The 23,168-nt window shown below is 38.5% G+C and overlaps 1 protein-coding gene across 11 annotated transcripts in view; it reads right to left on the bottom strand.

Annotated features, from left to right (window-relative positions):
• Positions 1-23,168, bottom strand: part of SLC35F5 (solute carrier family 35 member F5) — a 116,770-nt gene that overhangs the window by 28,017 nt on the left and 65,585 nt on the right. For 9 of the 11 annotated variants that reach the window (XM_063595102.1, XM_063595098.1, XM_063595099.1 and 6 more), the window contains 7 exons: positions 20,696-20,786; positions 20,407-20,548; positions 15,328-15,471; positions 11,182-11,244; positions 8,621-8,702; positions 7,600-7,787; positions 714-795 (listed from right to left, as the gene is read on the bottom strand). In XM_063595102.1, coding sequence (XP_063451172.1) covers positions 714-795; positions 7,600-7,787; positions 8,621-8,702; positions 11,182-11,244; positions 15,328-15,471; positions 20,407-20,548; positions 20,696-20,786 — 792 coding nt within the window. Of the gene's footprint in view, positions 1-713; positions 796-7,599; positions 7,788-8,620; positions 8,703-11,181; positions 11,245-15,327; positions 15,472-20,406; positions 20,549-20,695; positions 20,787-21,092; positions 23,129-23,168 lie in introns of those variants that run through there. The other 2 variants (XM_034953919.3, XM_034953920.3) reach the window with 2 other exon arrangements.

A 23,168-nucleotide genomic window follows, 5' to 3' on the forward strand; every position in this document is an offset into this window, starting at 1 on the left:
TAAAACACCTATCATAGGGCAAATTATAGTTCTGAAATAAGCAATTACATTTTAGCCAAAGGGTCTAGAAAAAGATCTCTGGAAAGGATGTGTGAAGGGAAAGGCAACTACAATACAAAAGGCCAGCCTATAAAACTGTAATATGTTGTTATATAAAAAATATTATAAAGTATTTGAAGGAACATAAATAGCACAGGCTAAGGCATGAAACTACAGTCATGCTTAACAACAGGGATAAATACAGAGAAAATGTGTGTCGTTAGGCAATGTCATCCTTGTGCCACCATCATAGAGCATACACACACAAACCTAAATGGTATAGCCTACTACACAGCTAGGCTATATGCTATAAGCCTATTGCTTGTAGGCTACCAACTTGTATGGCATGCTACTGTATTGAATACTGTAGGCAACTGTAACACAATGGTAAGTATTTGTGTATCCAAACATATTTAAACATAGAAAAGGTACAGTAAAAATACAGTATTATAATCTTATGGGACCACCATCGTACATGCAGTCTGTTGTAGACTGAAACATCATATGCAGCACCTGACTGTATACAGATTAAAAGGCAGTTATAATAGACTAATGTATATTAGAACTAATGTAAGAAGCTATAACAAGATAAAAATGTTGTACATGTACACACATATATACCAGAAATACATACACTGATTTATAATGCAGATTTTTAAAGACAAATTTCTTACCAGAAGTTGAAGATAAAATATTAACTATAGCAACTTGTGTGTCTGAAAGTGCTTCTTGATATGACAAATTTGCCAAAAACCACTAAAGAAAAAGAAAACCAAAGTGAACCCTAATGAAAGACATGTTTACATCTGTCATTACAATTCAGAATTCCCTTTTTTGTTCTCCTCCTAAATACCGTTCTCACAAGATGTTTTAAAAGCTGCTTTGTATTGAAAAAATCACAGGCTCCCAAAAAAGACAAACATTTATAATCAGACCTAAGACCATGCTACCCAATTGCCCTTAAAATTTAACAATAGTTGGTTAACAATTAGCATTCAGGTTTTTTTTTTAATGAGTAAAATCAAGTATCAAATCAATTTAAAAATTTGCTTTATCTAGGCTGCGCGTAGTGGCTCATGCCTGTAATCCCAGCACTTTGGGAGGCTGAGGTGGGTGGATTGCTTGAGCCCAGAAAGACCAGCCTGGGCAACACAGTGAAACCCCATTTCTACAAAAAAAAATACAAAAATTAGCCAGGCATGGTAGTGCACACCTGTAATCCCAGCTACTCAGGAGGCTGAGGTGGGAGGATTACTTGAGCCTGGGAGGTTGAGGCTGCAGTGAGGTATAACTGCCTCACTGCACTTCAGCCTAGGTGACAGAGAGACCATTTCTCAAAAAAAAAAAAAAAAATCGCTTTATCTAAGTACTGCTGACACTCTGTTATCTAAATCATATTTAAATTTGAGAAAATTCTCCAACATTAGAATATATACAGATGAATACAGCATAATGAGAAATCTATTAAACCAGATGATGTGCATGGATATGGATGGACCTAGCTAGCTAGCTGGATTGAAAAATAAAAGGCTATATTCACTTTGGAAACTTAGAAATGTCCTATGAAAATGATAATTTATTGATTAATTGTGATTGCGTTTCTGAATCTCAGTTTGGAAACACAACCCAAAGAGTTCTCATAACTTTGGATACAGTGAAGGAAGTTTTCCAGCTATCAGGACTTTTTTAAAAAAATTCTTTCTTCTCTTCCACTTATCTAGGTTAGGATGGAGAATAAGAAATAATGCTTTTTTTGATGAAGGTTGGCAGGATGTGTGTGTGTCCAAAGTTCAGTAATTTTCACTGATAATTCATCCATTTTTTTGTGGCTAACACTTTTTTACTATCTGAAACAATGCTACTATGAATATCTTAATTCTAGTACACACCTGCCACCTGGTGCATAAGTACATGAGTGTCACCAAAGCATATACTAAGAGGTAGATTGCTGGGTCAAGCAAACTAAACTAATGGCTAGTTTTTGGTGTCTCTGTTACTTACACTGGTTGACTCGAAGAGTTATTCCACCAAATGACTTATCTCTATTAAGAGAAGGACATCTCTCGATCTCTTTCAGAGCTTGTGGCTGAGTAGTTTTACACTAGTATTTACATTGCAAAGAAGTAGTAGAGACACATGATTGTAGAGCACTACCAGAACGCAGCAGATGGCTGAGAGCCTAGTAGTCTCCATTCAGTCCATACTGTACTCAAGGCTAAAGCCAGAATGAAACTGTGGCAACGTGGTTCTGATTCCATCTGCAATCCTTTGATTTCCTAGATAATTTCACATGCCTATCTAGATAAAATGAGTTAACAGTTGATGGGCAATATCAAACATATATGGCAAGAGAAGCCACAATCTGCATGCCGATGAAGTGCTAGAAAAGAAGATTTTACCCTTAATCTTATCTGTCAAAGATTTTCTCCATGAACAGATAATGCTCACAGAGTGATTATTAGCTTTCTTGACCCACTTCTCTTACTATTTTTATACTTAAATATTGTGCTCATTTTCCAAACAACCTCACTGGTCCATGCTAATTCAAGGTAAATAAATAAAAACAGATCACTTAGATAAGAAGCATTCAAAGGTCGTAAGAATCCTTCATTAGCTGTGAATTCTTTCCAGAATAACCTTCCCACTCTCTACCTCTCCCCAAACTCCATTCTCTGGCTCTTGTTTCCACAGCACCCTCATCACCAAAGAAGACCCATCTCAACCATCCTCCAATAGAAATTGTCCATACAACGTCTCCCTTCATTATTTCAGAGTTGAGGATAACCATTTATGAATAATTATAGCAAATAATTAATATATTTCATAATTTCATTAGTAATTCATTTTTAAATTGTCATAAAATGTTAATATTTGATAAAAAGTGTATGTTCAAGGTATATGACATGATTTAATATACACGACATTGTCTACTGATTACCATAGTCAAATTAATGAGCACATCCATCATCATCCATAGTTACCATTTTTCTGCGTGTATATGTGATGAACACACTTAAGAATCTGCTCTTATCAAATTACAAGTAAAGAATATAGTACTGTTATCTGAAGTCTCCATATACATTAGTTCCCAGAACTTATTCATCTTATAATTGCAATCATGTACTCTTTGACCAACACGTCCCCATTTCCCTACCATTCTACTCTTTCCTTCTTTTTTAGGTTCTACATACGTAAGTGAGATCATATTTGTGAGTATTTGACATTCTATGCCTGGCTTATTTCATTTAGCATAATGTCTTTCAGGTTTGTCCATGTTGTTGCAAATGGCAGGATTTCCTTCTTTTTAGAGCTGAATAATATTACATTATGTTCAGCCATGAAAATGTACTATATATATATTCACCCATCGATAGACACTCAGGTTGTTCCCATATCTTGTCTATGATGAATATTGTAAAATAAACATGGAGGTACAGATAACTCTTTGAGATACTGATTTCATTTACTTTGGATATGTAGTAAGAGATATTCTTGATAAAGCCAGTATCACCTAAATTATATTTTACAGAAAAAAAAAAAACCTAGTAAGACAAAAGATATTCAAAGAAGACTGGCAAATACAGTAATCATTAACTCCTTTTGATCTACACTGTCCAATACATTAGACACTAGCCACACATGGCTACTGAGCAATTGAAATTGGCTGGTCTGAATTGAAAAGTGCTTTAAGTATAATGCATACTGGGTTTAGAAGATTTTAGTACCAAAAAAGAATGTAAACTATCTCATCAATAATTTTTACATCAATAACATGTTGAAATAATATTTTTACATATAGTGGGCTAAATACAAATATAATATTGAAATTGATAACATGTTTCCTTTTCCTTTTTTAAATGTATCTACTAGATAATTTAAAACTATGTTTGTGGCCTGCATTTGAGGCTCATGTGATATTTCTATTGAACAGCACTGCTCTTAACCTTATCTAAAGCTTATCATTCTATTAAGCTAGGTTTCCAAAAAGCTAGTTTTCTCTCAGTATCTGCAGGGGATTGGGTTCAGGATCCCAACCCCAAAGGTATCAAAATCCAAAGATGCTCAAGTCCCTTATATAAAATGGCATAGCATTTGGATACAACCTACACACATCCTCCCATATACGTTAAATCGTCTCTAGATTACTTGTACCTAAGACAATGTAAATAGTTGTTGTGCTATTGTTTTTTAATCTCTATTATTTTTATCGTTGTATTGCTATTCTTCTATTTTTTCACCTTCATTATTTTTGATCTGCAGTTGGTTGGATCCAAGGAGGGAGAACTCAAGGATTTGGAGGGCCAACTGTATGTCTGGACTATATTCCTCTGACTTCCCAAAGAAATGCCTTTATTTTAGTGGTAACTTGATTAATAATATTCTGCTATGTAAATCAAAAGAAAATCTTTGGGATTTGTAGTATGATAATTACGTATGTAATAAAAATAGTTTAAAGTCTCACATATTCATGTTATTAGTTGGGATCTCTGTTTGCTTGTTTTAAATGAGTGTCAGGCAGGACTAAAATGTATTAATTATATGCTACCCAGTTTTCAAAGGAGATGTGTAATAAAAGCATCTATAGTTGACCCTTGAACAACATGGAGATTAGGGGACAAACCCTCAGGCAATAAAAAATCTGCTATAACTCTTGACTCCCCCAAAACGTAACTACTGATAGACTACAGGTGACTGGAAACCCTACTAATAACATAAGTAATGATTAACAGGTATTTTGTATGTTGTATGTATTGTATACTATATGCTTACAATAAAGTAAGCTAAAGAAATGCTATTAAGAAAATCATAAGAAAGAATATATTTATGACTCATTAAGTGGAAATGAATCATCACAGAAAGGTCTTCATCCTCGTCATCTTCATGTTGTGTAAGAAGGCTGGGGAAGAGAAGGGATTGGTCTTGCTGTTTTAGGTGTGGCAGAGATAGATGAAAATCTGTGTGTAAGCATACCTGTGCAATACAGACCCATGTTGTTCAAGGACCAATTGTAATACGGTAAAAATTAAAACAAGAGTAAAAAGATAAGAGCCAGATTAAATGAGTAATGGAGTGGGAGCTGGCTGTGGAACGTGATGATTGTATCAGAAACTTCAGTTTAAAGGAAGAAAGCTACTTCAGGTGAGCACACAACTCATCCGTAGGCAGAAAGGCAGGGAGGCAATAGGAAAACCCCTGAGTTACACAGCTTATTGTCTGTTAAAAGGAACTATCTCTCTTCCTTGGAAAAAGCAAACGTTTTCCTAACTTAAAACTCTGAGAGAAATGTACTATGTAAATTGTTATGTAATAACACTAGTCTTTATAGCAGATTTAAAGGTATGTGCAGATAATAGTGTTTTTAAAAATTATTTTTTGAAATTACAATATACATAAAATATACCATTTGGATCATTTTTAAGTGTACAGTTAATGGCATAAAGTACATTCACATTGTTATGCAACCATCACCCCATCCATCCACAGGATTTTTTTCTTTTTCTTTTTTTTTGGGACAGACCCTCGCTCAGTCACCCAGGCTGGAGTGCAGTGGCGCCGTATCGGCTCACTGCAACTTCCACCTCCTGGGTTCAAGCGATTCTCCTGCCTCAGCCTCCTGAGTAGCTGAGACTACAGGTGCACACCACCATGCCCAGCTAATTTTTGTATTTTTAGTAGAGATGGGGTTTCACCACATTGGCCAGGATGGTCTCAATCTCTTCACCTCGTGATCCACCCACCTCAGCCTCCCAAAGTGCTGGGACTATGGGCGTGAGCCACCCCACCTGGCCAGATTTTTTCATCTTATAAAACTGAAATTATCTGTTAGCTCTCTGCTTTCACAATGTATTTTAAGTTGCTATTATTTAAAGACCATTTATGGTCAAAGTGACCCAAGCATCTATTGACAGAATAATGAATAAAGAAAAGATGGTATATCTGTACAATGAAATATTATTCTGCCTTCAAAAGAAAGGAAATTCTGACACAAGTTACAACCTGGATGAACCTGGAGGACATTATGCTAAGTGAAATAAACCAGTCTCAAAAAGACAAATGCTGTATGATTCCACTCAACATGAGGTACTTATGAGTAGTCAAATCCATAGAAACAGAAACAGAATAGTGGTTGCCAGGGGCTGGGGGTGGTGGGAAAGAGGAGCTATTGTTTAACGGATACTTTCAGTTTTATAAGATGAAAAAATTCTGTGGATGGATGGGGTGATGGTTGTGCAACAATGTGAATGTACTTTATGCCACTTACTGTACACTTAAAAATGATCAGGGCCAGGAGCGGTGGCTCATGCCTGTAATCCCAACACTTTGGCAGGCTGAGGCAGGGGGAATCACCTGAGGTCAGAAGTTCAAGACCAGCATGACCAACATGGAGAAATCCTGTCTCTACTAAAAATACAAAATTAGCTGGGTGTGGTGGCGCATGCCTGTAATCCCAGCTACTCGTGGGGCTGAGGCAGGAGAATTGCTTGAATCCAGGAGGCAGAGGTTGTGGTGAGCTGAGATCGCGCCATTGCACTCCAGCCTGGGCAACAAGAGCGAAACTCCATTTAAAAAAAAAAAAAAAAAGATCAAAATGGTATATTTTATGTAATACTTTATTATAATTTCAAAAATTAATTCTTAAAAAGGCTATTATCTGCACATATCTTTAAATATGCTATAAAGAATAGTGTTATTAGTAGAGCCAGGGAATGGAGAAAAATGGGCTATTTTAATGAGTATGAAAGGCAAAATCATGACGTTAAAAAAATTTTATAATCAGGCTAATAACATTGACATTAGCATTTCATTGTTTAGGGGTTTAAGATGCTCAGTACAAATTTGAATCTTAAAGGCTCATATTTAAAAAACCTTGGATTAGGCTACTTCCAATGATGTACACATAAAATATCACAGAAATTCATTTTTTAAATTCTACATGTTAGAGTTCTAACTCAGACAAGTCTCTAATCCCAGCTTAGCCCAAAATAACAATACTTTATTTACTCCATCATTATTCGATGTGAAATCTTAAGCACATTTTTCAGTTTCTATCTTTAAAAAGAAACTATAAATAATACAACCAGAAATTCTGTAGAAATATACTGAGTACTTGACAAAATAATACTTAACCTCATTTATATGAATATAAAACTGCAAAACACTTATTTGAAAAAAATCAATGCATACAGTAAACTCTTATCTGGATATTTACTAGCCTTTGTATATACATATATCACAGTGTAAAATAACTCTATTCATAATTTTGAGCATGAGGCAATGCTAAATTCTGAAGAACTTCCCAACCTGTGTGTGTTCGTAAGTTTGTGTATATATGTAAATAGCTGAAGTGTTATAGGACTTATTGAATTCTAACTCTTTGAGGTATATCAAGCATTTATTAATTTTGATACCCTAACTTCCTACAGGTATCAAATAGCAGAGTTTAAAGTCATGATTAAACAACCTAATTGTCTCACACTTCAATCCTATATTGTTGGTATGTATACAGTCTTAAAATTCAAGTTTCAAACATCATATGCAAACATATCATAAAAGACCTACCACAAAGCAAAAAAAAAAGCTAATTTTCGCTACTTGAGTTGCAGTAAGTTTCCCCACAGTTTTCAGTATGGATTCTTGTTCTTTCACAGGATATGACATGCGAGACAACTTTGCTTCCAATGCATGACTTGACGGAAGCTGTCGAATCTCCATGATATTACTGAACCTCACACGAGACTTTTTGGGGGCTTAAAAGGAAGAGCATAATATGAAACAATTAAATAATTCCTCTCCAACAAAAGTCACAAGTTTTAATTTACTGATAAATGTATAAGTTCATCTATGATCAGAGTAAGACAGTCAAAGGAAACCAAAAAGAGGTATATCATTACCTGAGACAACTTTGTTCACTTAAAAGAGTTAAAAGGAAAAATGATTTCATCTACAAAAATGTTGTAAAAGGTTTAAAATGAGACCAATATTCAAACAAGGTTTCTGCAATTGTGTACTGTATATACATAACTGCCTATTTCAGGATTTTAGTTTGATTTACTATTTTAGTATTCCTAGTAAAACTTTATTTGGATTTTTCCTCACACATACCCAATTTACGAGAATTAGTTTCTTCGGCAAGCACGCAGAACTATTCTCTATAGGTCCATTTCTTGCAAGGGAAATTAAGGATAAACACTGCACCTTATGTTAAAGGTGGCATTCTTTACTAAATTCACAGAATCAGCAAAACTCTTATAATTTGCTATTAGGCTCTTTGAGGGCATATTTAAGAGGATATTATTTGTTTATATATGAGCGTGTGATGCATGTGTGTATGTGTGTATACATATATATGATGAAACCATAGAGATTTATGGTATTTGGAAATTATTTCCAGTTGAAATAATACAAAAATGATTATACTATATTAGATTCACAATCCAGTCAAACTTCTAGAAGACTATAGGCTGAGTCAACACCACATGGAGCAGAACTGCTACATGTTTCAGTCAACCCACATCATCACTAAGTTCTGAAGTGGCTTGAATAAAGGTAAACTTTCTACCCATTTCCAAGTTTTGCTTACTTTTTTCAGTATCAATGTTTGTGCTCTCAGGTTTTTCACTTGGAAGATCGTGGAATTTCACAGGAACATACAGAGGTTCACTCTGGAATGTAACAGAAAAAAATATAAACAACAAATATAAAAGCTAACATAGTGGTTAAAATTTAAATGGATAGTATGTAGACACAAATACCATCTAAAACGTGGTTGTTCACCACAAAGTTTAAACAGCAATTTTCAAGACTTAAAAAAGGAAACTCAACAGATCCATACAGCTACAATGACAGAAAAGAATCAGTTTACAGTTTAGCAATGTAATATAACAGCATTGGCATATTATGATATCTAATATTTAAATGTCATAAAAACATATCTCTTTCTTAGCTAACAGATTCCATCTCAGCTAACAGATTCTCTCTCATTCCTTTTCATTCATTTAACAAGTGCTCATAGTAGGAGTCTGAGCTCCTACTATGTCAGACGCTGTTCTAAGTCCTGGGGATAGAAGGGTGAATAAAAGCAGTCTCTTCCTCAGTGATCATGCAGTCTAACAGGCAAGGCAGATAACAAACTGATAACCAGGTATATAGTATGTATTTATATTTACTAAATTGTCTCCTCTTATTATGTAAAACTCAATAAAAAACTAAAATTCTTGAAGACCTTTACACAAAATAGCTACTACTTACCAGTTCTTACGGTGTATTGAGTACCAACTCTAGAGCAGTTAAACATATATTTCTCATTAGCACTCACAATAATTTTATAGAATATGGCCGGCACAGTGGTTCAGGCCTGTAATCCCGGAACTTTGGGAGGCTGAGGCGGGCAGATCACTTGAGGTCGGGAGTTCGAGACCAGCCTGGCCAACATGGTGAAACCCCATTTCTACTAAAATACAAAAATTAGCTGAGCGTGGTGGTGTGTGCCTGTAATCCCAGCTACTCATGAGGTGGAGGTAGGCAAATCGCTTGAAACCAGGAGACGGAGGTTGTGCAGTGAGCTGAGATTGCGCCACTGCACTCCAGCTTGGGTGACAGAGCGAGACTCCATCTCAAAATAATAATAATATTTATACTTTTAGAGAATAAAGCTGAGGTATAAAGTAATCAGGTAGCAGACAAAACAATTAAAGCCAGGTTTGTCTAACCATGCTCCAAAGGTCCATATTTTTAGGTAGTTATAAATTCCTCAACTGTTTTTGCAAATGTTCTTCAGATGATCTATATTTAAGGTACAAATCTCCAACTAGGCTAATTCTTCAAAATTAACAGAACTTTTTTTATTTCTTTGATTTCTCTTTTAACTCCTGGTACAGAGCTCTACCAACAACAACAACAAAAAATTCAGTAAATGAAGGGACAGTGGGTCTGGAAACAGACATAATCTCTTTGTTACACTGAAGTTTTCATTACGGCATCTGGCCTAGAGCAATTTGACATATCCATCTTACAGATAATAGTAAGAATTAGTACAAGAGTAGCCAGAAGAGCAGGCTGCCATCTCAACTTTGCCCTCTGTACTGATAGAGACAAATGATATTAAATTATTTTATTGATGCTTAAGATCCCAGGAAAAAAAAATTCCTCATAGTATCTATTAACCTACTCTGCATGCCATTGCAGTTCTAAAAAACAGAGAGACAAACAAGAAACTGTGCTGTGAATAAGGTCACCAAGCCAGTGCTTCACAAATTGCTATTAAATTTTAGAGTAACTAAAATTTTTCTCAGATAAAATGCCATGTTTGGAAAGAAAACAAGTATCATTAAAAATACATTTTAAAGAGATGCCACCCTGAGCAACACAGCAAGACCATGTTTCTAGAAAGCAAAAATAAAAAGTTAGTGGTGGAGTATGCTTGTATTTAGGAGGCTGAGACAAGGTGATTGCTTAAGCCCAGCAGTTGAAAGTTACAATAAGCCATAATTGTGCCACTGTACTCCACCAGAGGCAATAGACCAAAACCCTGTCTCTAAAAAGAAATCTAAAAATAAAAAATAAAAAAAGAGATGCCTGAGTGATCATCTTAAAAAAAGATTTTTATATACTACCTCTCCAACTAGATTACAAATACTTAAAATAAGTGACTATGTCAATTACTTTACTTGCTTATTACCTGTCCCCTCGCAAATACGCACACACTCACGCACTAAAACAAAGCTGTATCTTCAGAGCCTAGAATGTGTTTAACACAGATTTGTCACTGTAAAAAATTTGTGGAACAAACGAATAATTTGCCTATATAGTCTTAGTGTCAAAAATATTTGTTTCTAAGTGATAATAATAATGTGCATGAAGTGAAAAAGTCGGTTAGTAACAAAGGATTGTCCTTTATTATTTTCACTCCTGAACCAGTTTTCCCTTCCCCTCTCTCTTCAGAGGCAGCTAAATTGCTTACCTCTAGGCCCCAGGTACCCCTAAGGAGAAAAAAAGTACCAAATTACAATCCTAATGATGGGCACCCAATATTGAGCCATATCTATGTTGTAATACAGCTTTGCTGCCATCAAAACTGTTTCAGTTTTTCCTACCATGGCTCAACCCCACCTCTCTATTCCTGACAAGAAAAGAAGCACTTACCAAAGAACTATTCATAGTTGTATCTGTTGCGCAAGCAGCAAAGTAACCTTCAGCATCTGCAAACTAAATACAGATAACAAGATACAAAATTCAATGAAACTTACATTATACTGTAGGACTAGTCAGACATAACTCAGATAAATAGAAGCAAAAATCCAGAATCAACCTGTAAGACTAAAACTGTTACTAATAATAATAGCAGCTAATGCCACATATTCACCATTGTGAGGTAGGTATTATCTTCATTTTATTGATGAAAAATTTGAGGCTGAGAGATTTTTAATCCTGACAGTCAGGATTAAAACCCAAGTTAGTCTAAAACCAAAGCTTATGCCCTTTTCACAACACTACTATAACATTTCAGATAAGTAGGGAAAAGAGGGATGGGTTAGTTAAAAAGGCAAGTAACGGCCAAGGCTGGGGGATCATTTGAGGTCAGGAGTTCAAGACTAGCCTGACCAACATGGTAAAACCCTGTCTCTACTAAAAATACAAAAAAATTAGCTAGCAGTGTTGGCACGTGCCTGTCATCTTAGCTACTCGGGAGGCTGAGACAGGAGAATCACTTTAACTCTGAAGGTGGAGGTTGCAGTGAGCCAAGATTGTGCCATTGCACTCCAGCCTGGGCAGCAAGATTACGTCTCAAAAAAAGAAAAAAAAAAAAAGGTAAGAAACATCTTGGTATTATTATGAAATTAATTTTGACCTCAAAAACCTCTGAATGAGACCAAGCACGGTGGCTCACACCTGTAATCCCAGCAGTTTGGGAGGCTGAGGTGGGTTGATCACTTGAGGTCAGGAGTTTGAGACCAGCCTGGCCAACGTGGTGAAACCCCATCTCTACTAAAAAATGCAAAAATTAGCTAGGCACAGTGGCGCATGCCTGTAATTCCAGCTACTCAGGAGGCTGAGGCAGGGGAATCGCTTGAACCAGGACGTGGAGGTTGCAGTGAGCCGAGATCACGCCACTGCACTCCAACCTGGGCCACAGAGCAAGATTCCGTCTCAAAAAAAAAAAACCCTGAATGAATTTCAAGGTCTGGATCACACTTTAAGAATCACTGCGCTAATGCTATGTAAATATGATTTCATTTCATATCCACAGCTAGTCTATCATTATCTCTGCTGAAAGTCTGAAGAGGTTAAAAAACTTGCCCAAGATCAAAAACTGGCAAGTGATAGAACAAGATTCAAACACTAGAGCCCATGCTGTAAAAGAACCCTAACAAATCAGTAACAAAAAGGGAGTCAATGTAGAAAAATAAGACACAGACAACACACACAAGAGTTCTACTTTCCAAAAAATATATGAAAAAGTAACCAAAAACATGCACATTAAACAAGCTATCATCATTGTTCACCTGTCAAGTTGGCAAATGATGGGATGTTGGTAAGGGTTCAATCATGAGATTTAATGAGTGTTTAACAAGGGTTTAATTATATACTGCTAACAGAGATAAGAATTAATGCAACCATTACAGACAGTAATTTAGCAATAAGAATTAAAAGCTTTAAAAATGACATTATTTGGCCGGGCGCAGTGGCTCACGCCTATAATCCCAGCACTCTGGGAGGCCGAGAGGGGTGGATCGCTTGGGGTCAGGAGTTCAAGACCAGCCTGACCAACATGGTGAAACCCCGTCTCTACTACAAATACAAAAATCAGCCGGGCATGGTGGCGGGCACCTGTAATCCCAGCTACTTAGGAGGCTGAGGCAGGAGAATCACTTGAACCCAGGAGGTGGAGGTTTCAGTGAGCTGAGATCGCGCCACTGCACTCTAGCCTGGACAAGAGAGTGAGACTCTGTCTCAACAACAGCAACAAAAAATGAATGAAGTACAGAAACACTACAATATGGATTAACCTTGAAAAGAATTCCATTTTTGTTTTTATTTTATTTTTTTGAGACAGTCTCACTCTGTCACCCAGACTGGAGTGTAGTGGTTCAGTCTCTGCTCACTGTAACCTTCACCTCCCGACTTCAAGCAATTCTCATGCCTCAGCCTCCCGACTAACCGGGATTACAGGAGTGCACCACCACGACTGGCTAATTTTTTGTATTTTTAGTAGAGACAGAGTTTCACCATGTTAGCCAGGCTGGTCTCAAACTCCTGGCCTCAAGTGATCCACCCACCTCAGCTTCCTAAAGTGCTGGAATAATAGGCATGAGATACCACACCAGGCCCAATTCCATTTTTGTAAAAAATAAAAAATACACACATGAAAAGAATGGCAGGATATATGTCAAAATATTATCAGTGGTTATTCCTTGAATGGTAGCATTTATTTTCCTCTTTTTGTTTCTCTGTAGCTTCTAAATTTTCAACAATATACCTATACTAATACACATACAATTTATCCCTACATGTGATATTATGATGTATATATAATTTCTGCAATGTATATGTATTACTTTTGCAAAGTAAAAAAATACATACTCATATTTTTGGTAAGTTAAATTTATGTGTGTACATGAGTATACATTTGCAGGCTTCACCTACATTTAAAAAATTGTTTTTAATTGTTTTTTATTTATTTATTTTGAGACGGAGTTTCGCTCTGTCACCAGGCTGGAGTGCAGTGGTGCGATCTCAGCTCACCGCAACCTCTGACTCCCAAGTCCATGCAACTCTCCTGCCTCAGCCTCCAGAGCAGCTGGGACTACAGGAGTGCGCCACCATGCCCAGTTAATTTTTGTATTTTTAGTAGAGACGGGGTTTCACCATGTTGGCCAAGGATGGTCTCGATCTCCTGACCTCATGATTCGCCCCCTTGGCCTCCCAAAGTGCTGGGATAAGAGGCATAAGCCACTATGGCCCAGGCAGGTCTTGAACTCCTGAGGCTCAAGAGATCTGCCTGCCTCGGCCTCCCAACATGCTGGGATTACAGGCATGAGCCACCAAGCCCAGCTTTAAAAAACAATTATTGAAAGCCCCTGACTGCTGGGTGTAGTGGCTCAGGTCTGTAACCCCAGCACTTTGGGAGGCCAAGACGGTGGAATGCCTGAGGCCAGACTTTGAGATCAGCCTGAGCAACATAGTGAGACACTGTCTCTACAAAAAATACAAAAATTAGTGGGGTGTGGTGTTGCGTGGCTATGTACTCAGCTACTTGAGAGACTGAGGCAAGTAGACTGCTTGAGCCCAGGATTCAAGGTTACAGCAAACTGTGATTAAACCACTGCACTCCAGCCTGGGCAACAAAGTGAGACCCTGTCTCTAAAAATAAATTAATAATTTTAAAAAGGATGTACTTATTAGATAAGACAAGAAACAATACTATTTTAACCCACAAAAAATAATACACACGAAAGAAAAAGATTAAGAGAGACAGAAAATAATACAGTGGTTACTAGGGTTTGGAGGGAAGAATGAATAGTAGTTATTTCTAAGTCTGTGTACAGACTTTCGGTCTAGGATGATGAAAAATTCTGGAGCTGATGGTTGTAGAGCAAAGTCAATGCGCTTAATGCCACTACTATACATTTAAAAATAGTTAAAATGGTGTATTTCACATTATATATATTCTAACATAATAAAGAATTTTTTAAAAGGATTAACATAAGGAAGTTTTATAATTCTTCATTCTCAATAATTCAAAATTTCTACTTCTATAAGGAAGATATATCATTATATAAACTCATATTTCTTTCAACACTATGAATGAGCATATTATATTATATTACATCAATCAAAGAATATAATTTGATTAGCCAAACATCTAAAATACGTCTGGAAATATGATATTCTCATTTTAATACATAAAACTTTGAATTTTTTTATTTCCAGAATCCACCTAACAATTAGAGGATACTCATCCAATCTGCAAATGACAGACTCTTGATATTCTTCTTATTCCTTACTTTCATCTTCATTGCCACATTAATTGATTTGGGCTAATTCAACAATTTTTAACAACTCAGAAAATGTCATGGAGTAAGAGTTCTCACAAACTATTCTGATACTACTTAATTAGAAGAATAAATTTAAAATTTTGGACAAGAACTGGTTTTCTTATATCATCTTCACTCACTTAACTGAACAACTTAAAATATGACTGCCCTTAAAGAAACTAATACATCTTTAAACTTTGAAAAAATGTATCTATACCCCCTTCCTAACAGACAGTTAAAATTAAAAACTTACAAAAGCAGCATGCTTTCCGCGAAGTCCTCTTGTACACTGTTGTCTCCATGGCTTCCAAATAATAAAGCCCAAAAGGTACAAAACAAACATAGATGTTTTTGCAAAGGTGCTGAAGAATGGTTTGTTGTACTGGGTAAAAACATACTGTAGAGGAAAAAGTTACACAGACAACTCTGAGATGACCTTAAACCTTATTACTCATCTCCAAAATAAAGTCACTACATGATTTTTAACTCTTCAGAAGTTCACTTGGAAAGAAAAAGTCAAACGGATTACAAAAATATTTTAGATTCATTTCTGAATACTGTATTTACCTTGCATACAAAAGGATATCACCAAACAAAGCAGCAACAACCTGCTAAAATAAGTTTGGTTTAACATTCCTTGAAACCTACTACGAAACAGTGTCTATACTAGGAGCTAAAGAAAAGTAAGACAGGGCCAGGCGTGGAGGCTCAAGCCAATAATCCCAGCACTTGGGGAGACCAAGACAGGAAGATTGCTTGAGCCCAGAATTTCAAGACCTGCCTAGGCAACACGGCAAAACTCTGTCTCTGCAACAAAATAGAAAAATTAGCCAGGGTGGTGGCGTGCACCCTCAGTCCCAGCTACTTGGGAGGCTGAAGCAGGAGGATCCCCTGAGTTCACAAAGGTTGAGGCTGCAGTTAGCCATGATCAAGCCACTGCACTCCAGCCTGGGCAACAGAGCAAAGACCCTATCTCATAAAGAAAAACAAAAGAGAAGGAAGGGAAGTTATCCTGCCCTTGGGGAGCTTAACATCTAATAGAGGAGACATATATATGAAGAGAATACAGCATCATGTGCCAAGTAACAAGAGAGGGGTTCAGGATGCCACGGAGCACCAAAAGGAGACTGACAAATTTCAAGGTTATGGACGTTTCCCAAGGGAGAATTTTGTTTGTTTGTTTGTTTGTTTTAGTGTATTGTGAATATAAACTCACAATTTTTTATATCCTAAGAAAATTCCTAGTTATATCCACTAAAAAGGCATAGAAAAAAATGACAATCCAGGAGGAAAGTGCAACTCTAGGACGTAAATGGTGGTCCACGCCATTTTACACTAAAAGAAACAATGGCTCTGGCCAGGCACAGTGGCTCACACCTATAATCCCAGCACTTTGGGAGGCTGAGGCGGGTGGATCACTTGAAGTCAGGAGTTCAAGCCCAGCCTGGCCAACATGGTGAAACCCTGTCTCTACAAAAAATACAAAAATTTGCAGCACATGGGGGCACCCGCCTGTAATCCCAGGTACTCTGGAGGCTGAGGCAGGAGAATCACTTGAACCCAGGAGTCAGAGGTTATAGTGAGACAAGATCATGCCACTGCACCATTCCATACTGGACAACAGCGTGAGACTCTGTCCCCAAAAAAGAAAAAAGAAACAATGGCTCCTATAATAAATGGCCAAATCCAGGTATGGAGCAGAAAATGTACAAGATGGGCCCAGGGCATCTTGTGGTGGAAAGAAAATGTTAAAGATTAATAAGATGTCAGGCACAGTGGCTCACGCCTGTAATCCCAACACTTTGGAAGGCCAAGGCGGGTGGATCACTTGAGGTCAGGAGTTCAAGACCAGCCTGGCCAACATAGTGAAACCCAGTCTGTACTAAAAATACAAAAATTAGCTGGGCGTGGTGGCAGGTGCCTATAATCCCAGCTACTCAGAAGGCTGAGGCAGGAGAATTGCTTGAACCTGGGAGGCAGAGGTTGCAGTGAGCCGAGATAGTGCCATTGCACTCCAGCCTGGGTGACAAGAGCAAAACTCTGTCCCATCTCAAAAAAAAAAAAAAAAAGATTAATAAGGCCATATTAAAAAGACTTAAAGAATTCCAGCTAATAAATACAGAGGGAATAACTCAAAAAAAAAAATCACCATTTTGCAACCCCTAATGAAATACTTTATCTAGACAACTTAAACGTGGATATTCAACTATTACCTAAAAGTTGGTGAGGAATTTTATAGTACTTAAATTGGCATCATCTAAAGTGAGACTTGCAGTCATTATGTATGTCATGCTGGAATGTTACAGGAAGTACTCAGTACCCCAAAGTATTCTTTCCTGAAAACTAAACCTAAATCAAGACTTTACACCTAACTACCACTTTACAAGAAATAAGAGAAAAATAACAAGTTAAATGATACCCCAAGGAAACAATCAGCCAAATCCAGAATGTGTGATACATCCAATAGGAAAAATGACCCAGTTTCTCCAACAAATTTATGGTATTAAAAAAAAGGAGGGAAGATACAGTTAAGGAGTAAAAGATACCACAAATGCAATGCGTGATCTTCATTTAGATCCTAACAAACTTAATGGGAAAAAAAAGTCCTTGACACCACCGGAGAAAACTGGACTGGAGAAAACTGAACATAGACTGGATAACAGATGATCTTAAGCAATTACAGTTAATTGTGTTAACTATGTTAATGGCATAGTGATTATGTTTAAGAAAATTAAAAGTCCTTTTCAGTTTAAAGTAAATAGGAAAGAAATTGTGGGTGAAATGGCATGTGACATATGCTTTAAAATGCTCCAGGAAAAAAAGTTTTGAGGAGAGGTTGATAAGGTTGGCAAATTTGGTTAAGTGCTAAAGCTAAGTAACGAATACATGGAGACTCATTATAATATTCTACTTTGTATATGTTAGAAAATATCCATAATAAAAAGACTGATTTTCTTTTTGAAATACACACTTTATCTCCAAAGTTTGTTTTTTCTTTTTTTTTTTTTTTTTTTTTTTTTTTTTGCAAAGGAGTTTCACTCTTGTTGCCCAAGCTGGAGAGCAATGGCATGATCTCAGCTCACTGCAACCTCTGCCTCCCAGGTTCAAGCGATTCTCCTGCCTCAGCCTCCAGAGTAACTGGGATTACAGGCACCCACCACCACACCCAGCTAATTTTTGTATTTAGTAGAGACTGAGTTTCACCATGTTGGCCAGGCTGGTCTCGAACTCCTGACTTCAGGTGATCTGCCCACCTGATCTTCCCAAAGTGTTGGGATTTCAGGCGTGAGCCACTGCGCCTGGCCCTATCTCCAAAGTTTAATGAGCATAACTGGTTGAAGAAGTAGAGACATTACATATATTCTTGAATAATGAGATTGTAAAATATCCTCTTACTAAAATATTTTACTTTAAAAAAATTAAGGTAAGTTGAGTTTTTTCCTCCAGTTTCATTAAAGTACAACTGACAAACACCAAATATATGTATTTTGGCGGGGCGCAGTGGCTCACGCCTGTAATCCCAGCACTTTGGGAGGCCGAGGAGGGCGGATCACGAGGTCAGGAGATCGAGACCATCCTGGCTAACACAGTGAAACCCCGTCTCTACTAAAAATACAAAAAATTAGCCGGGCGTGGTAGCGGGCGCCTGTAGTCCCAGCTACTCGGGAGGCTGAGGCAGGAGAATGGCGTGAACCCGGGAGGCGGAGCTTGCAGTGAGCCGAGATCGCGCCACTGCACTCCAGCCTGGGCGACAGAGCGAGACTCCGTCTCAAAAAAAAAAAAATATATATATATATATATATATATATATATATATATATATGTATTTTTTACAACACGGTGTTTCGATATATGTATACATTGTGAAATGGTTACCACAAACAACAAATTGTTTTTTCCTTTCTACTTTGCTTAGATATGGTTAAATGATAATTTAACCAGGTGCTATTTTGTCCTAAATTTTATTAACTAATATATAAAAACAAACTATTTATTTTAAATGAAAATAAAATTTAAAAGATAGGTTTAGTTCCCTGTCAATATCAAAGACATTTCTTTGAGGTAAAAGTACAAAATGTTCATCTAAAAGAAGATTAGAGAAGAGTTTTAAAGCAAAAAATATATGGTCTATTAGATTCCAGAGATTAATTCTGAAAAGCATAAAAACTTATATACTTGGCCAGGTGAGGTGGCTCACGTCTGTAATCCCAGCACTTTGGGAGGCCGAGGCGGGCGGATCATGAGGTCAGGAGTTTGAGACCAGTCTGACCAACATGGTGAAACCCCGTCTCTACTAAAAATACAAAAATTAGCCTGGCGTGGTGGGGTGCGCCTGTAATCCCAGCTATTCAGGGGGCCGGGGCAGGAGAATCCCTTGAACCCGGGAGGCGGAGGTTGCAGTGAGCCAAGATCGCACCATTGCACTCCAGCCTGGGCGACAGAGCAGAGCAAGACTCCATCTCAAAAAAAAAAGAAAAAAAAAAAAAAACTTATATACTCATAGGATACAATGCCAATGTCAATATTTACTTAGCTACAATATGAGACCTGAGTATTAAACTGCTTCTTTTGAAAATTAGGTTCATTTTATAAATGCCAGTTTCCTGCTGTATATTCGCCTTAAAATTGCAACGTAGAAGTTGAAATGCAGACTTCTGAAAATAAAAGTTGCTTTTTATAGGGATCATTAACCAAGCAGAATAAAGTATACAAGTAGAAAGAAAAACTAGCTTGCAAATTCAAAATGCCACATTACTACCAATAGGTCATCAATAAAGACACAATTTAACTGAAGGAAACTGTCAAGATACAATTTAACTGAAGGAAAATTATGAGGTATACCATGCATCTTATAATAAGGTTTGAGTCAGCAAGCATAAATGTGGATGCAACCACTCATGGGCATTATAACAGTGACCTATACATGAAAACTCATTATTTTTACTCATTTGTCCAAAAGCACTCTGAACTTTCTACTAAATGGTGACATTGTTTTGCATCCTGACAGTTATTTCACTAGAAAATAATATTTACAGAAAGAATTTGAATTTAGAAAAAAAGCCACGAGTAACACTTTCAAATGTAAGAAAATATGCATAGTCTCTCTAAGTAACCCTCCCTAAAAGATACAAGAAAACTGTATGAAACAATAAAAAGGATCATCCTTTCAGTTTTAACTTCAATTGGCAATAATTCAACGTTTTTAAAAAATTCAATAGTATTTAAGATACTGCTTTTAGAAAGCAGGAGATTGTAACGGCTAGAGTTACTACAGGTTAAGAGTAACATTGTGGCTGTAATGTAACATCATTCCTGGACCAAAGGTACATACCGAAGTAAGTTCAGAGGAAGCAACCCATATCACATCAACAAGCAGAAGAATAACAATCCCAAGAGCCATTCGCCTGCGCTGAGTGAAACCACTGTTCTGGGAATTCATTCGGTTCATGACAAATACACACACCATTTGCAGTCTGTTTTTTAGAAAATACAGATCACATTAGAGATGATTTTAGAAAAACAACCATTAAAAATGAGAACATTAGTATAACAGAAACATTTGACTTTTGTTAGCTAATGTTCAGTGTGAAAGTTACATAGAGGATAAACGTGGAATCTACCTTGTCTTAAGAGCCCTTCTGAGATCCTCAAGAGCAATGCCGGAAAACTTGGCAGATCTCAGTCTAAAAGGAGGTGAAGAACTCAGCACGCCTAAAAACAACCATGAAATTATGCTATGAAAACGTGAATAACGCAAGGTAAGATTCATCACATCGTTTTTTACTCTTCATCTTCAAACTCAAAGCAAATCAATGAAAAGGACCAAATTGTGTTAAACATACTTGCCACCTTTCTCAGTACTTTCATGGTATCCACTGCACGCTTCAGATTATACTTAGATACGCGATACGGTGCGGACAGGGAGGGGGAGTAATATACAACATACGGCACATTTAAGAAGAGTTAACTACTAGAAAATAGCTTCTCTGAGTTTCACAAATACGGAACTCCATTCACCTCTCCATCCAGAGGAATCCATCCCTGGGGACAGCGTCTAGACACTGTTTCTAAAAGTGTCTTTTCTGTCCCTGATCTGCTGGAGTGGAATTTGGTTATCGGAGAGTAAGTGATTTGCTGTGGGTCTTGAAGGCACCTTTCCAATCTCTTCAAGTGGTAAAAGAAAAGGATTCTCCATGCTCCTCCACCCACCTCTGTCAAAACATCCAGTCATTTAAAAAGAAACAGCTGGGAAAAGGAATCATCCTTCTGTTTTGGAGCGGGGAAGACAGTTAAGGCAGCGACGCCTCCCCGGGGAGCCGAGGCGAGGGCGCACGCACGGCTTCCTCAATTGCCAGCGGTGGGCGCAGGGCTCGAGCCGGGCGCCCCTGTCAGCTCCCGCTCCCTCCGCCCCTAGAGACCTTCACGGTTTCGGTCAAGGCGCTCCTGCTGCCACCAAGGGCAGGAGGTGGTGCTGCTGGTGGGCACTCCGTCCCGGTTTGGGCTCCGGTGATGTCGGGGCCCTTCCCTGCCTGCCTACCTGGCCTTCCTGCCCCGCGATGGCGTCGTGGCGGCACCATGAGCGGACCGGTCAGGCCCCGCAGCCGCCCAGCGCCACGGCCGCGGCCTCGGACTCACAGAGCTGTCACCGCGCCTGACATCGCGCCGCACTGGAGGCCCAGCTCCTGAAGCCGCGGTGCCCCTCAGGGAGAGGCTCCTGACACCACCCAACTCCACTCGGCCCAGGAGGGCGTGGAGCGGGTGAGGGGAAGGGACGGCACAGTCAGCTATGGCCGCGGAGGCCCGGAGTTCTGCTCTGGCCCCGGCCCCGCCCCCGGCTTGCCCTCCGCGCAGCCCCGCCCCGAGTCCCCAGCCCGAAAGCGGTGGCGCGCGGGTGACGTCATAGAGGCGCGACGGCGGACTGGGCGTGGGCGCGTGTGCAGCGAGGCTTGGCGGAGCTGGGGGAAGTAATGCGAGGCGCTGGGCACCGAGCGAGGGCTCGCGGCGGCGAGGCGAAAGAAGAGAGAAGATAGGAAGAAGGGAAGTAGGGCGAGGTGGAGGAAGAAGAGGAACCGAGCGTGGGTGTCTGGGGCAGAGCAAAGGACGAGGGAGTGGCTAAACCTCCGCCCGCCTTAGAACGAAAGCTGGCCGTTCCGTTTCACAAACTGCGAACCTGAAACTTTGGATATCCCTTTCTCGATGACGGCCGAAACGCAAAGTGGCTTAGAGTACTTTTGATTCTTGAAACCTTTTGTATATAAACAAGATCTCAGCTCTAGGAGTTACAAGCTACATCCTAGGCCAAGCTACTTCAACTTCTCTGGTCCTCGGTTTCCTTGTCTACGATAATGATAGTACCTGCCACGTTCGTTTTTTGTGTGTATGCTAGGATTGCATGAGTTTACATATGTGAAGGACGTGGATCAATTCATGGCACATAATAAGAACCTCACAAACGTTAGCAATTTTTTGTTCGTTCGTTTGTTTTGAGACAGGGTCTTTCTCTGCCACCCAGGCTGCAGTGCAGTGGCACAATCACAGCTCACTGCAACCTCTGCTTCCCGGGCTCAAGCGATTCTCCAGCCTCAGCTTCCAGTATAGCCGGGACTACAGGCGCAAGCCACCAATGCCCGGCTAATTTTTATATTTTTTAGTAGAGACAGGGTTTCGCCATGTTGGCCAGGCTGGTCTCGTACTCCTAGTCTTAAGTGATCCGCCCGCCTCGACCTCCCGAAGTGCTGGAATTACAGGCATGAGCCACCACGCCCTGACAAATGTTGGCAGTTATCAAACTGTATAGATTTGTTCCTTAAATATTTTGACTATTCCATGAGAAAGGTTTGTCCAGCATCTTGATTTCTATCTAGAAAACAAAAACAAGACTAAAGGGTTCTGTAATTTAACATCTTGGTCAGATGGTGTGAAGAAATTAAATTTTCTTACTCCTGTAGTCACGATGTAGTGCACCTCTTACCTTTTAAGTCTCGTTTCACTGAAGTTGAATGCATATTCTAGCAACTAATAAAACAATACCAATGAACATTTTTAATTGATCGAATCAGTTTCAAACTATCAGCATCAAACACCTCTAATAAA

The sequence above is a fragment of the Pan paniscus genome, chromosome 13, assembly GCF_029289425.2.
Source record: "Pan paniscus chromosome 13, NHGRI_mPanPan1-v2.0_pri, whole genome shotgun sequence".
NCBI classification, from domain to species: Eukaryota; Metazoa; Chordata; class Mammalia; order Primates; family Hominidae; genus Pan; species Pan paniscus.